The 16,057-nt window shown below is 41.5% G+C and overlaps 2 protein-coding genes across 4 annotated transcripts in view; one reads left to right on the top strand and one right to left on the bottom strand.

The window, feature by feature from the left end:
* Positions 1-13,087, bottom strand: part of LOC308089745 (uncharacterized protein) — a 29,605-nt gene extending 16,518 nt beyond the window's left edge. For 2 of the 3 annotated variants that reach the window (XM_080434643.1, XM_080434645.1), the window contains exons 1-6: positions 12,959-13,087; positions 10,895-11,015; positions 9,732-9,854; positions 8,023-8,640; positions 1,545-3,623; positions 815-880 (exon numbers count right to left, since the gene is read on the bottom strand). In XM_080434643.1, coding sequence (XP_080290769.1) covers positions 815-880; positions 1,545-3,623; positions 8,023-8,640; positions 9,732-9,854; positions 10,895-11,015; positions 12,959-13,045 — 3,094 coding nt within the window. In that variant the 5' untranslated portion in view covers positions 13,046-13,087. The remainder of the gene's footprint in view (positions 1-814; positions 881-1,544; positions 3,624-8,022; positions 8,641-9,731; positions 9,855-10,894; positions 11,016-12,958) is intronic. The other variant, XM_080434644.1, reaches the window with a different exon arrangement.
* gemin5 (gem (nuclear organelle) associated protein 5) overlaps positions 1-16,057 on the top strand; it is an 851,612-nt gene that overhangs the window by 557,551 nt on the left and 278,004 nt on the right. The window lies entirely within an intron of this gene.

Raw genomic sequence — 16,057 nt, 5'->3', positions numbered from 1 at the left:
CCACGCCAAGAGCAGCCATGGCTGTCTGTGGATACAGCCGGCTTCCCCCGTCGCACGCCATCACAGCAGCCACAGCTACAGGTGGAACTGTGTGCTCCCATGGCGCCTCCAGCAGCGCAGATTGCGCCACGCCATGATGAGTTTTCACTCCTGGCGTGGTGATTACGGACATATCGGCCAAGGCACCCCCTCCACTGCCGTCGACTCCCCGCGTTTGCTGGTGTCTCCCGCTGCACGCCTCCCGGCCGTCAGTCGCCCCCAACACCGACCCGGTAGGAGTGGGATGGAAGTCCATCGCGCCCAGGGGCAGCGGCCCGCTGCCGTCGGTCAGGTGAGGTCCTGGGTTCGGCTGGATATCACCAGCCAACAGGAGAGTTGTTGTTAAGTAGAGGATCACTCGAAATGATCGCTTTGATCTCTCTACTCTCCCTGTCGAACTTTTATGGCTTGTTGTTGGTGGAGTGGCGTGGCCGTTGTTTAGCAGAGTGGAGTAGGTTGCGTGTTGGCTCCATGTGTTGAGAGAAATATCTCGGTGATCAGTCCGGTTTGAAAAACAGCAACGCACAGACAGTAGGACTAACACGACCACATAACATAGAACAAACGCTCTTTGAGCAACGTCAGAAGTGGTCTGTCGCTGCAGTATATTAACTTTGTGTGTATGGTTGAGACACAAACCGGGTTGTTGTAGAAAGGCAAACTTATTAAGTGTGGCGTGTTTTTTTGTGTGTGCTCCAGCAGCACCTGCCTGACTGCCGGTCCGCACCGCCATCTTGCCCTCCTTCTGTAAAGATGGATACATCAAAGCACATACCTTCCATGATCTCCTCACACATGTCCTCCACTTGTCCTTCCACCAAGTCCTCGACATAGGCAGTTTCTAAAAAAAGATGGTATAAAATACAGCGCTGCTTTAAATAATTTAGTCATAAAATGTTAACAATGGCATGCTCATTTGAAGCCCAAACACATAATAGTTGACTGAAGCATAGGGCTGTAATGGATACAAAATCTCACAGTTTGGTTAGTTTTTTATATCAGACCCACAGATCGAATCGTTTTTCAGATCAGTGCAACAATGGCGGTGTCTCAGTGGATAGGGTCTTGAGCTAGTAAGCAGGGGACTGGTCAGTCCACTAAGTGAGTCACTGCTATTGTACCCATGAGCAAGGCACTTCACCCTAAATTGCCCCCTGGGGGGATGCTTCAACACGTAAACCTCCTGTGCCTCCCAGTGGTCAAGTGGGAGAGATTCATAAAGTATAATATAAGCTACCTGTCCCATCTAGGAGTCGTGTGTCCAGCTGGACAGGCAGTCAATGTTTGTTAATGCTTGAAATAGTTGCAACAGAAAGTCAAAACTGAACTTGAAACTGCTGCTGTGTTTATAAAATTACCATTTGAACAGTTTTCACTTATATATCTTAAAGACAAGGCATTGTGTATAGGATGTTGTAATTCGATAAAGGTAAAGCTGGGATACAGAGTTAAGAATCATTGTGATAGTTCAGAATGACGGACTTAATAAAGCAGAAACTCCATACCCCTTGGATCAATGTGGATCTCGTCCAGGTTCTTCCCTTGGAAATCGCCAACCCGTCCCTGCTCCATGGCCATCAGGACCTTGCTGACCCTGGCGAGCTGAAGGGTGCTCTCTGGTAACATGTAGAACTTGTTATGGACTCGGATGTTGTGGCCCATTAAATCAGCCAGCAGGTCAACCTTTGTATTCTTAAGGTTCAGTACTGTGGACAGGGTTGCCAACTGCTTTCTCAGTTTGGTAGATGTCAGTGCCTCGGGATGCTTGAGATCACACTGATTGGCGAAATCTCTGAGAAGATCAGCCCCTCGAAAGAACGACATGGCGTTCGGTACGGCAAACAGATAGGTGTTATTTTCGAGGACGTCACATTGATTTCTGGTTTCACAGAGCAGGACAAGTGATGCCACCATTGACGTACTTAGGAGGATGGGCACCTTCCTGCCGCCCTTTCCTCTCAGTTCTATTCTGGAGAAGTGACTGCAGAGCTTTATCTCCAGCTCAGAGAGAGCACAGTTGACATCCTCGTGACTTGACGATTCGACTCTTGACAAGAATGCAGAGAGGGGCGTTTTTGACATCTCCCCTTGTCTGCGTCTGTTGAAAAGGAGAATCAGTGTTTGAGTCACCTTGGCCAGCTTCTTCCAGGTCTCAGTTGACACCGCAGACTTCAGGTCCTCAGCGTACCGCTGCTGCTTCTCCTCCAGGTAATTATGTAACTTTTTGACATCCTCTGTCAGGGGCAGGAGCAGAGGGGCATTCCACTTTGCCTTAGTCAGGGTCTTCAAACATTCGCCTGACACTAGCTCATTCCATTTTGTGTCGTATATCCTTCGGAAGTTGCATGCTTCTTCCGCTGCCTTCTTGTCCCCTTCCATTAGCGCATTACTCTCCAGGAGCAAAGACATTCTCTTGAGGCTATATCCAAGCTTTGGTGGAAGTGATACAGCATAGCCTTTTCTTGTACTGGTTTGTGCGACGTGTTTCACTGCCTCGACTGTGAGCTGGATGTTCTTTGGCATGACATATTCCCTGATAGTCTTTAGTGGTGTGACCTGACTACCATAAAGAATAAGCCGACCCAGCTCCCTCAACTTTTGACAGATGTATTCATGCTTATCAGGGTCAGATCCGAGCTTGTTGTAGAGGTACTTCGCATACTTCATAATGCACCAGTCTTTTTTTACTGCGTCTGCAATTTTATCCTGGTTCATTTTGCAGAAAACCCCCCAGACATCCTTGGACACCCCCCGGGGTAAGGGTTCGGCAAAGGCACAGAGCGCTTGAACTCTAGTTCTTCCTGGTTTGGGATTGTCACTGTCTGGTTTAAATTTGCATTTCTTTATGTGTCTCCACAGTGCACTTTTTGTGAGTAATCCTTGGCAGTGGACACAGTGCATGTAATCTTGCCCTCTGGAATCTTGTCCTGGCTGCTTGCGTGCGACCAGTGTCCCTGTGCCCGTTTCCAAAACGTCAGCATTATGTGCAAAGTTACCTCTGTTTCGGAGTTGTTCTAAATGCACTCGCCTTTGTTTTGAAGCCTTTTTAAAACTGAGCGCCTTTGCTACCTCGCACTCCTTGCTGTGAGCACGCTCCAAATGCCTTGCGATCTTTACGACAGCCAACCCACAAAACAAACAGAAATGTCTTTTGTTGTACTTCCGAGATCCGTCTTCTTTCTTGCCGACAGCAGGAATGGACACACCTTTTGCACGTGTGCGAATGCCAATTTTAACTGGTGAGTGTAGGGGAGGAAGTTCACTTCTCAAGTCACTGCCGAGGTGTGTGTCTGTCACGTTTGTCGCATCTCTTGGAAGTTGGGCGTGTGCCTCTGTGGCCACTAGGGTGTCCTCCATCCAATCACTGTCATCTGAATTTTCCTCGCAAGGATCATATGTTTTGACATCAAGAGACAAGTCAGACGAGTCCGAACTGTTATCCGAACAGTCATCACAAGTGTCCAAATGGTCATCAGATCCATCTTGGGTCCGCGCGTTAAAGCTGTTCTGTGAGGACTGCAGAGCAGTGACAAGTGGAGCCATGAAGGCAGCAGGAGACGGGTGGTACTGCTGTTGCTCTGCAACTGTACAGGATAAAGAACAACAAAAGCTATTTTAGTTACTACCAGTTCTACCATATAAACAGTAAACATTTCGTTTTAGAGGATTGGCGAAACTCCACCACTGTGAGAAAACGAGGGAGATTATGGACTAAATTGTGCTTCCAGGCTGCAGTTTGCTGCCAACATGCAAGGTGCAGAGGGAGGGGAATGGAGCACTAGCTCTGATCTTTACTTGAAGCTCGTTGAGGTGTTGGGGGAAGGCCAGCTGTTGAACCAACAGACCTACAGCTTGTGAGCTGTTCTGACATGTCAAGGACGTAATCTGCATGGCATCATACTAATCTTGGTTCATAGGTCTAGTCTGAACTGTTCGCTTGACAAGCTACATCTAGGCTACTATAATTGCCCACCTATTATTAATTAATCTTAAATCTGATCAGGTTAATTGTCTTCAATAAAATCCAATCGATTCACGTTCACACGCTAATGCAAAACATTTGTTGGTAGGAGCACAGTTAGCTTGGAGCTAACGTTAACAGCAGATAATCATCGACCAGACACACATTTCCAAACCTTCTTTGATAATATTGTGCAACATGATTAGCTCATAGGATTCTATACCTGTAAGCTTGCTGGCTAGCTAAGGTGTGTGTTTCTCTTTCTGAAGATGGGGCAAAGAGCATAGATTACCTTGCAATGGATATGCAATAGCAGTAACGATCACGTTCAATTAATGTTTATGATATAAGTGAACCAGCACAGTGTTTTTTTTTTTTAGCTTTTTACAGATAATGAAAGTACAGAATGTAAGCTTTCACATGACATCTCATTCATTCATTGAAATCGGAAGATATTTGAAGAAGATATGCCCATTTTTAGGCCTGGGCCATAGCGTGACCGTCCAGGCACCCTAGGCCAGTCTGACAGCGTGTGGCAGGTTCGACTCCCATTCCCGACGACATTTGCTGTGTGTCACCCAAATGTCAGCCTAATTTCACTGTCCCTCTCTATATCTCCCTCATATTCATACATATATACATACATATACATATATATATATATATATATATATATATATATATATATATATATATATATATATATATACATATACATATATATATATAATATTTATATAATATTTATATATATATATATAATATTTATATAATATAAATTATATTATATTATATAATAATATACATATACTTATATTTATGTATTTAAAATATATTTATGTATTTAAAAATATATATATTTATATATCTAAAATATATATATAAATATACAAATGAGCCAGTCTTTGAACGGCTCTTTGAAAGGAACGGATCCCCAAGATCCGGCTCCCTTCAAAGAGCCATAAATCCCATCTCTAACACCATGCTCAAGAGAGAAATAAGCAACCAGGTCTATGAAAACAAGTCCAAAAGAAGCGCCCATTAGGCCACATGAGCACTTTAAACCTATGTATATGTCGGCTATTTGGAAAATAGCCGACATATACATAGGTCTACAAGCTCACACCACGACACGTTGTGAGCTTGTAGATCTACAAGCCCAAACAAAACGCTAATATTCTTTGAGAATATTCTTCTTTCGCCATTACTTTTTTTCGGGTGAAACAACACAGCTTTCACCATTGGAATTGCACTACGGAACGTACACGTTGTTACATTTTAAGAGTTTATTTTGTCATAGCGCAACATATGGTGAAGTATTGTAGTGCAGGTCGTTGCAAAACCACCGATCTTATGAAAAATGAAAACGGGACCGCCGAATATTCTAAACGTTCCGCGATTCTGCCAATAATCATATTCTTTGAGACACCTCCAAGTTTTTGCCGGGCCAAACAAAGGCATCACGTGACGTTGATTCCCTTCCCCTATTTGCTCATACTAGGACATGACGTACAGTATGTGTAGGCAGAAGAATACCAATATTTACAAGCGACTTTACAGAAAAACAAGCCCAAAGTTGCTTATAATAAGCGGACATGGCAACACTGATGTGCAACACAGCGGAGACGGAAACGAAACTGGAACATAATCGTAGCCAAAGGAATGCCAGCATGCTAATCCCCAGTGGTGTAAAGTAACTAAGTACATTTACTCTCAAGTACTGTACTTAAGTATAATGTTGAAGTATTTTTACATTACTGGAGTATTTCCAATTTTCAGTACTTTTACTTCTACTCCACTACATCTCAGAGCAAATATTGTACTTTTACTCCACTACAATTATTTGCAAACTTTAGTTTCTAGTCACTTTGTAGATTTGGATTAATATTACAAAACATATATTAACCACTTCAGCCCTATATACATTTCGGCCACATTTCATATCACTAGGATCCCATCTCAAGGATGGAGAACTGAAGAGGTTCATATTGATTCCCCGACCTCGAAATATGGAACAAAGTGTGTTCTGTATCAGTTCAATTCAATATGGGACGCGTCTTTTAGTTTCCGAATACGGAACGATTTTGTATTTTACGAGACCGATGGTAGCCCTAAATGAGGATCATTTTGTTTTTTACACCTTGTCCATCCGTCCGTGTGTCTTAGGGTTGCCAACCGTCCCGTATTAGCCGGGACGCCCCGTATCTGAGGCAAAAGAGGCGTGTCCCGTACGGGACATAGTTTGTCCCGGACTCCCGGGTAAAGGGGGAGAAAAAAAAATCTGTTTGCGCGCAATGCATTGTGTCTGCCTGCGTGCCTGCCTGTGTGTTTGTGTGCTGTATACGAAGGGCGCTAGGACCCTGGGGGTGCCGGTCACGCTTGTGTGTGTGTGTGCGTGCTTGTGTGAGATTTCCTCATTAACGTGTGAGGAGAAATGTGCGCTGTGTGGCCGTGCGGTGGAAGAGAGAGCCCCGGCCCTTCTAAAAGGAAAATACTTTGTTCTTAAGAAAATACTTTGTTCTTAAAAACAAACAGTGGTAAGAACAACTATGTTAAGTCCACGAGTGGAGATGTGTGTCAGAGTCTTTTGAATCTGCACCTTGTGTCAGACGGTCCGTAATGGTTGATTGTTTATTAATGTTGAGTTTTTCAAGTCTAATAAATAAACATTTATTTAATATATATGAATCAATATAATTAAATAGTGTGCCCATTTAAAGAATAACTCTTATATAAATTAATCAATATAATTAAATAGTGTGCCCATTTAAAGAATAACTCTTATATATATGAATCAATATAATTAAATAGTGTGCCCGTTTAAAGAATAACTCTTATATAAATTAATCAATATAATTAAATAGTGTGCCCATTTAAAGAATAACTCTTATATAAATGAATCAATATAATTAAATAGTGTGCCCATTTAAAGAATAACTCTTATATAAATGAATCAATATAATTAAATAGTGTGCCCATTTAAAGAATAACTCTTATATATATTAATCAATATAATTAAATAGTGTGCCCGTTTAAAGAATAACTCTTATGTAGTTGTTAGTTGTTGTCTAATATAATCCACAAAATACATTAGTATAAACCCGTTTTGTTTGAATATTTTATTTATTCATTTTTTTGTGATAATAAATTGGTAAAATCAGGCAAAAATATGAATTAAATAACATAACCCTAACCTAACTCCTAATCCTAAGCCTAAAACCAAAATAAAGAAACCAAAAACTGGAAAGAAAACGAACCCAATCCGCCCAGAACCGCGAAAAAAACGAACCCAATCCGCCCAGAACCGCAAAAAAAAGTCCAGTTTTTCCATTTCTGAAAGTTGGCAACCCTCTGTGTCTGTGGACAGCCAATATCTGGCACTGTTGGCCCGATCGACGTGAAACTGTACACACCCACTCCCTGAATGCCAGAGCAGAAGAACCTCTGCCCCAAATATTTCACATGGGCCTGTTATAGCGTCACCAGGAGGCGGATTTTTGCAAAAACATTTCTTTTTTATATCACTCCTACATATTGACTGGCTGAGATTGGCATTGGAAACTTTTTCTGTACATTTTTGTAGCTTAGTCTCTGTTTCATTCTTGTGCAGCTACAAAAATATTCAAAAAACAAGATCAATCACTCACTTCATGAACTAAAACATGTTTCCCCTGTATGAATACCCATGTGTTGCTACACAGTGCTAAACTAAGGGATTTAGTCCTGTATTGGGACAGCATGCTGCTGAAGGATAATATGTGTCCTTCAACATTACATACATAGTGGTGCATCCATGCTGAAACTCATCTCCTCCTACAGTAGACCTTTTCCCATGTCCACACACACACACACACACACACACACACACACACACACACACACACACACACACACACACACACACACACACACACACACACACACACACACACACACACACACACACACACACACACACACACACACACACACACACGTTTGTGAAATCTTGTGTGATTGCAGTGTGTTTAAAGCTGACTGACCTCCACTGGTCTCCTCCCACTCATCACGGTCTTCAGCAGTGTCAGATTCAACTTCAACTTCAATTTCAACTGCAGAGCAGAGTGAAGAGAGGTCTTTATCATGTTCACGTTTCACTGCTAGTGATGTCATCATTGATCCATCACCCTCTGGTCTTTGAAGTAATTGGGCCTGGACCAGACTGGTTCTCCTCTCCTGTTGTTCCTCTTTAATGTGTGGATGCTCTGGTTCCTCCTTGACTAGACTGGTTCTCCTCTCCTGCTGTTCCTCTTTAATGTGTGGATGCTCTGGTTCCTCCTTGACCAGACTGGTGCTCCTCTCCTGCTGTTCCTCTTTAATGTGTGGAGGCTCTGGTTCCTCCTTGACCAGACTGGTGCTCCTCTCCTGTTGTTCCTCTTTGATGTGTGGATGCTCTGGTTCCTCCTTGACCAGACTGGTGCTCCTCTCCTGTTGTTCCTCTTTAATGTGTGGATGCTCTGGTTCCTCCTTGACCAGACTGGTGCTCCTCTCTTGCTGTTCCTCTTTAATGTGTGGAGGCTCTGGTTCCCCCTGGAGCAGACTGGTGCTCCTCTCCTGTCCAGGAGGAACCTTCTCTCTACACACAACCATGTGCAGGGTGTCTAGGAGCAGATAAATAACATGTTAGTGACCATTGGGTTCCTTAAATGAAAATCCATTATTTCTGTCTTCCATGTTCCATGTAGAAAATGAGGTATCATTGCTTACATTGACCAAACAGTTACTAGCTAGGGATTATTGAGGTGTTTTGAGAAACCAGGCTTCAAAGGTTTAGCAAGAAACCTTCTGAAGGAATTTGAATTAATATACTTTGTTACTTTACCCAAAATATGAATATTGTGCTACATTAAATATTGGTAGTTTCTAAAGGCTGAATTATACTTGGTTGCTCGTCAGCTTTGTGCCCCGAAAACAGCTCTCTAAAGCCATGACACATCAAACTGACTTGTCCTGACTATTACAGACTGCATCAGTAGATCAGGTTGGTAAAAATGTCATGATCACGACATTTTAGATGACGATTAATTGTCATACAAATAATTGTGATGAATTAATAAATGGCATGGGCTTTGATTATCCCACTTTTGAGGGGACATTTCAGGAGCCTATGTGACCAAAACAGTTGCAATTTCAAGCCCTGACTTCACACGGAAACTCTGCTTTGGGAATACATTTTGCTTTGGGCCAGGCTTTCTAAAGCAGGGTTTGTAGGTAGGTACTGTATGTACAGTATGTTTATAAGTACGTATGTTCTCTCAAAAGTGGGACAATCAAAGTTCATGCCATTAATTCATCAAGTATTTGAATCTAAAATGCTGATGCAATCTGTTGTAGTCAGGACAAGTCAGTTTGATATGTCATCTCCATGTCTAGATGAATGGGGAGCACCACTTCTGTTTGGGAGGGATTCTCATAGTTCACTGCAGGGTCATCATCAAAGCTTAGGAAGAAATGGAACCGTCACACTTACAATTAATTTTAACATCCACACGTTAGACACTTAAAACCGGTATACTTACGTGACTAGGGTCCCCCAGGGCTCAATCCTAGCTCCTCTTAAGCAATGCTTCCCAACCTTTTATCCTGGGAGCCTTCTGACATCTGACAAAAGCTGAGAACCTACGCCATCACTCAGTCCTAATAATCACCCTACTGCTGGCTTTGGAAATACTACAAAGGAGGTAGAACTTACCTGAGGTACGCTGGAGGTTCTGTGCTGGTGGAAACGGCTTTGTATTTTTTGATTTTCTTTTGTATTTCTCATCATTGCCCTCAAAGATCTCTTCACATTCTGATGCCTTCACCAGAATAACTGCTGTAGATTGGTGATAGGAAAGAAAAATAATTATGGTATGTTCATACTTCATAGCGAACGCGATGACTTTTTTTTTTTTTTGAAGCACAGTGGAACACTCAGTGATTAGCAACCATCAGGGGATCGATCATTCTGGAGATAAATATTCTGTGACTACTTAAAAAGGTAAGAAAATCGTAGAATCGCTGGCAGTCTGGGCCTTATTTAGTTCTATACTCTGGCAGTTAAAGAGTTGTCCATGTTGTCCATGTTCTAATGCCAGTACTCGTTCTACTTTGTTATTATGGTGACAATGAATCTTTATATTGCATGCATGGTGTGTTCACACTTTCAAGACAGATTGTGGTATAATTTGTAAGCACCACTGCCCTAAACGTGTTGTTGTTAGTAGGACCCCCCCCCCCCCCTTTTTTTTTTTCTTTTTACAGAATGGGTTCCCAGATTGCATGAGTGGTGACAAAGCAACAGGCTACAAGTAATTTGTTCAATGGGAGCCAGCTAGAAACGGACGACTGGCACTGCTCAACAACACCCACAAAAAGTTGAGCCGGAGAACAGCAACACTTCTCCGCATTCTGTGAATGGACAGCCCTTAACCTGTTCACTGTGCTATTTAACCCTTTCCCTTTACAGAACAATGTGGCTTGAGCAACACTGCAACAGTGACTCATGTAGGAGACCATGCTTGGAAGTTTCGTAGCTTTTGTGGCCACTGGTGTGAAAGCAGTATGATAGTAAGCAGAATGCTTGCATTTCTTCATGTAACAACACAGGGTGGTATGCATTGCTAAGGCAGTTGGTGATACAACTCTGTATAATCTTAGTTTAGAGCTGATATCCATAAGTTGTCCTACTAAGGATATGAACCAGAAGAGGGACATACTGCTCGACCAGGCGTGATATTGAGCTTATGACATTTGCCTCGCACCGGTCTTGCTTGGCCAAGAGTGGGCAGTCATATTATTTAGTAGAAATATGAAATCTAATTACATTTTTCTTTTTTTCCACTATATTTAATTGATTTTTTTTCCATAACTCACTTTGTGATAAAGCGTAAATCTTCGTCCTCTCCTGGGCTGAGGCCAGCCTCCTCCATAAGAGCGGGTAGTGTTTGTACAGAGACCCTTTAGAACCTCTGAACATACGCAGGTAGTTTCCCACCTGCAGGAGACAGAATCAAACTTGTTGGAAAACTTGTATGTCCAAAACAGTTACTTTTCAGGGAACTGGGGAAAAAATGCATCCAATCGATCCAATGTACTTATTATTTAGTCACAAGCTCTTGTTAAAAATTTTCATTGATTCAATATTTATAAAACCCACAGAAAGACTTAAAGGCATACTAGGTAACGTTTTCAACAAAACTAAAGTTAAATTGTATATCTTTTGTGAGTGGCAAAAGTTTCACAACACCCACTCCATGAATTTCACCCCCGGAAGCCTTTTATTTATATATTTTCTATTGAACGTGGACGGGGGGGACTTTCCCGGGAAAATGACGTTCCTGGCCAACGTCATGACGTCGTGGCCGACGTCCTGGCCGACGTCATGACGTCGGCCAGGAACTACCGCAACGGTTTCCTGTTTGGCCAGGAACTACCGCGCTAATAACAAAAAGGAACCTCACGCTGATTTTAAGAGAATGTAGGATTGGAAGATCGAAAAAGAACAGAAAAAGAAAGCACAGCTCATGGTAACTAATGCTCCACTGGCTAAGAGAAACGATCCGTAGATAGTATAAAACAATTAAAAGATCGCTTTTTGAAACACTTCCGGCTTCCGGTGAAAACGAATGGAATTCTGGGTAATCGAGGACTACGGACATTGTATGCAGTGACGGTAGTGACCAGCAGAGGTTGCTAAAAATCGTTATTTGTGATTCTGCATTGTACAACTTTAACCACTTTCACATTTCCTCAAAAATAGCAAATATTGTAGATCTACAAGCTCACAACGCATCACATCACAGACAGTGCATTGTGAGCTTGTAGATCTGCTACTTTTGTAGGACATTATTGTGCAACAAATGCATTCATTTACAAAAAAGAGTAACTTCCCAGACGGCAATGTTATGGCTTTGCTGAGTGCTGTAAACTTCACAATGCAGCAAAGCCATATAACGTTGCAGCACAACACACTTGATCATCACAATGCAGGATGACCAGATAGCAGAGTGGTGAGAGCATGTACCACATGGGCTCTAATGCCTGGCATTGAGTCTCTGGTTCAATTCCCAGCCAACAGGACCATTTGCTGCATGTCACTCCCCTACTCTCTCTCTCTCTCTGTGTGTTTACTGTCTCTCTACACTAACCTAATCTGCAATAATAATAATAATATTATAAAAAATATAATATAATTCATATTTTCTGAAAACGTTGTTTTGCTAACTTTACATGCCAATCTTGGCTTATCAGGATGGATTATGAAAAATCGGACAGATCCGTGTTGATCACATGACTATGGAGATCATGTGTACCGATTTGCGTGATGTTTGGCCAAAGTCTGTAGGAGTAGGAGTAGTAAACTGTGTTTTGCAAAAATCAGCCTCCTAGTGGTGCTATAGCAGGCTGATCTGAAAGATTTGGGGCAGAGGCTCTGCTCTAGCACCCAGGAAGTGTGCGTGCAAAGTTTTGCTGCGATCGGGCCAATGGTGCTGGAGATTGGCTGACACACACACACACAAAATACAAAATATCTACAAGCCCACTTGACATGCTGTGTGAGCTTGTAGATCGGATATTTTCGCTATTATTCCACAAAAGTATAAAATAGAGCTCAAGTTAATCAGATTGAGTCGATTATAGAAAATAATCACTAAGATCATCGATAGTTTGAGCCCTTTGTAATTACTATTCACTGTTTAGTGAATTAACTTAAAATTACATTCACTATCTTCATTTTTCCAAAGGCACGGACCAGTAATATGAAATAGAGACATTGTTACTGTTATTATTTTTAGCTGGACTATTTCGGTATCAAACCTGGAATGACTGTAACATTGCTAACATTAGCAGTTTAGCATCAACTAGCAGTAAAATGCTACATCGAAGCTTTACACTGCGGAGACAAACATTAGAAACGGTTCATTATTTGCTACATACCTCTGATCCCACCATGAAAAAGTCTCCACCTTGTTCCAACTGGAATTTAACAGGCTTGTGCGCTAATGTGTTGTTCAATGACAACATTGTGCTGTTGTTGTTGTTGTTACGTTGTTGCCATGGAGTAGGTAGCTGTTGTTGCTGTGTGCGGCAGACAGGAAGTGGGTTCTTCTTCTATTACTTATTATGGTAGGTTGCCACCATTGCTTTTACCTGGATACCGCCACCTACTGTACCGGAGTATGTTGTATAAGTCCCTGAATACTTCACATCATTAAGCAAATTAATACGTAATACCGATAATTAATGATACCACTTGATACTATTAGTAATAATAACAATTATGTATTATTCCAGGGTATCCGGAAGAGTGGCACCTTGATGTTAAATTGGCTATTTTTCAAAATGTAAAAAAATATATATATTTCTGGACAATTGCCTAATGTACGTTTTGCATGATTAGAACATGCTTGAACATTCGACAATTAAGGCCTACTATTTCTACAGTTGCTGCTACACATTGTTTTAAAAAAAACTGTAAAGCCAGTCATTTCGGGCATAAACAAGACGTTGGGGGATAACTTAAATTTAGGTCTGATAGTGATGTACCCTGCATGTTCAAAAAAAATAATTTACTTTTCCAAATTATTTTATTTTATGTGGTACGTTTTGGAAAAAACTGCCAACATTGAGGTGCCCACTCTTCCGTGGTGCCCACTCCTTCTGTATCCCAAATGAACCCAAGACATAAGTGGTATTTTTGGGTTCATTTTAACTATGTGTTAGTTCAATTCCAAAATACAAAATCTAAAAGCTATACACTTACCCACACAAGGATTTACCTCGACCCTTCTTATGAAAGCTCTAAATGATGGAGCTGCATGATTTAAAAAGAATAATGATTATCACCCACTTGCCACTTCTTTCCACCTAATGTGACAATAAAATTGATTCTGATAACATAGGCCCTTCTTGTTGCAAACTATATCACAACAGTTCGATTCCATGGTCACACAGTGACCCAAACAGCTGTACTAATTCTGTAGCCGATGCTGTGTTTAGTTCTGCCATTATCAGTCCACTTACAGTATGATGTGGAACACACACACACACACACACACACACACACACACACACACACACACACACACACACACACACACACACACACACACACACACACACACACACACACACACACACACACACACACACACACACACACACACACACACACACACACACACACACACACACACACACACACACACACACACACACAAAACAAGCTCTAGTCTTATATTTGAAATAATGTCCTTATCAGATGAATAATGGTTGGGACACATCACATTTGTTTGAATAAAACCCTTGAATTTCATTGTCAGCATTAAAGCAGAATTATACAACCTTGTTTGGTGAATACATTTTTATTTTGTCCGATATGTATGGTTGAGTATGTGTGGAATATTTGAACCATATATTTGAACCATATCTCCCATATTAAGTATTGTGTTTTGGATCACTGATTTTAGTAGTTTATTTTGCGAAGACATTCAAATGCTATTCTCCCATATGTTTCTGTAGATCTGTTGGCCTTTCATTCTTTGCCACCTTAGAAACCTTTTGACCCATTGCTTGGAAGGGCACCCTGGGCCTTCTTCACCTGTTATTCAAAGTTGAGTGTTTACAGTAGAACAGTAAAAATAGGGGGTTGAAAGAACCCTTTTGACCAGATCATTGTTATCTCTGAGTTCATTATCATATCAATTATCCTAGTTCCTTTCTTGAGAAGTTGCCAGTCTATCTACTGCTCACACACAAAGCGACAATTTAATGTCTTCAATGAAGTTCATTGAACCAAAGTCTACAATCACTAACGTATACCGGTTCTTGGATTCATTCAAAAGCTAACAACATATTAAGTAAGATGGTTTACAAAGTTTCATGTGGAAATATGTTTAATGTTTATCCCTGTTAATGTAATTCTCTGTAAATGCAAATTGGTTCAACCACTGACTGGGAGTGCTGAGTTTTGGGTTGTCCAGCCTCCAGCTTGGTTGAATATGACTGGTCAAATGAGAACTAGGGGAGGAGTTGGAAAGTTAGGGATGATCTCTTGACTGAAAGGTATAAATTGTATTGATTGATGTGATTTTGTGTGCTCTGTGTCATTCGATCCAAGGACAGACACCTTGCTGTAAATCGCTGTCTTGAAAATAAAGACTTACAAAGTATCTTCAACTCTGACTCAAGATTCTCTTCCAAGGCAGGCCTGCGACCTTATCACTGATAATATACGACATATGTTAATACAATATAAATAATACAATTGGGGTGGTTGGTGTCCCTGCTCTTCTATTGACATTCTGTGGCTAGGTTGGACACCACCTTATCTGGTTTGACACAAAAATTCAAATTCTCCCCACAGCAAGCAGGTAGGCTATATTAGCTAATTGGTAAAAATGGCAGTACTTGAGTAGGACACCCAGGTTCAAATCCTGGGTAGTTACATAGTGCAGTTAGGACATGAGACGACTAAGCTGGACATCTGATGATGATACACAGAGGAACCTCTTCTCCTGGACATCCTTAGCACAAGTATGTCCAGTGGACAGCTTCATGCTGTCATCCAGCATGAAGTCTCCTGCACGTCAAACACACAAGCCGGCCGGGCTGGGTAAATATTCTCTCCCTGGTGTCTGGGATTATTACAAGCAGCCCCTAGTTACGTAACAAGGGCCATCAAATCAAACAGCCTGTTTGAGAACACATTTTTAAGACAACCAGACCAGAAAATATTTAATAAAATAGATGTTCAATTTTATTTACATTTTTTAGAGAAGGCACACCACAGAACCCCCCGAAAAATGTTTGTTATGGAACATTTAAAAGGGGTTCAACAACAGTTTTGATTAACTTTAAGTTACACTTCCTTCATTTGGAATGAGAAAACTCCACTGTTACGGAAGGTCTTCCTACAAAGAAAGAACCCAATCAAGGACGTCTCCCACAGCTTCACAACTCGCTGTGTTATCGCTTTGACACCAGCGAACGAGATAACTAGACTGGGTGAAACACCAAGGACAAACTCCAGGCCTT

Source organism: Gymnoscopelus braueri (assembly GCF_963280865.1).
Source record: "Gymnoscopelus braueri genome assembly, chromosome: 8".
NCBI classification, from domain to species: domain Eukaryota; kingdom Metazoa; phylum Chordata; class Actinopteri; order Myctophiformes; family Myctophidae; genus Gymnoscopelus; species Gymnoscopelus braueri.
This window is presented reverse-complemented; position numbering and strand designations above follow the sequence as displayed.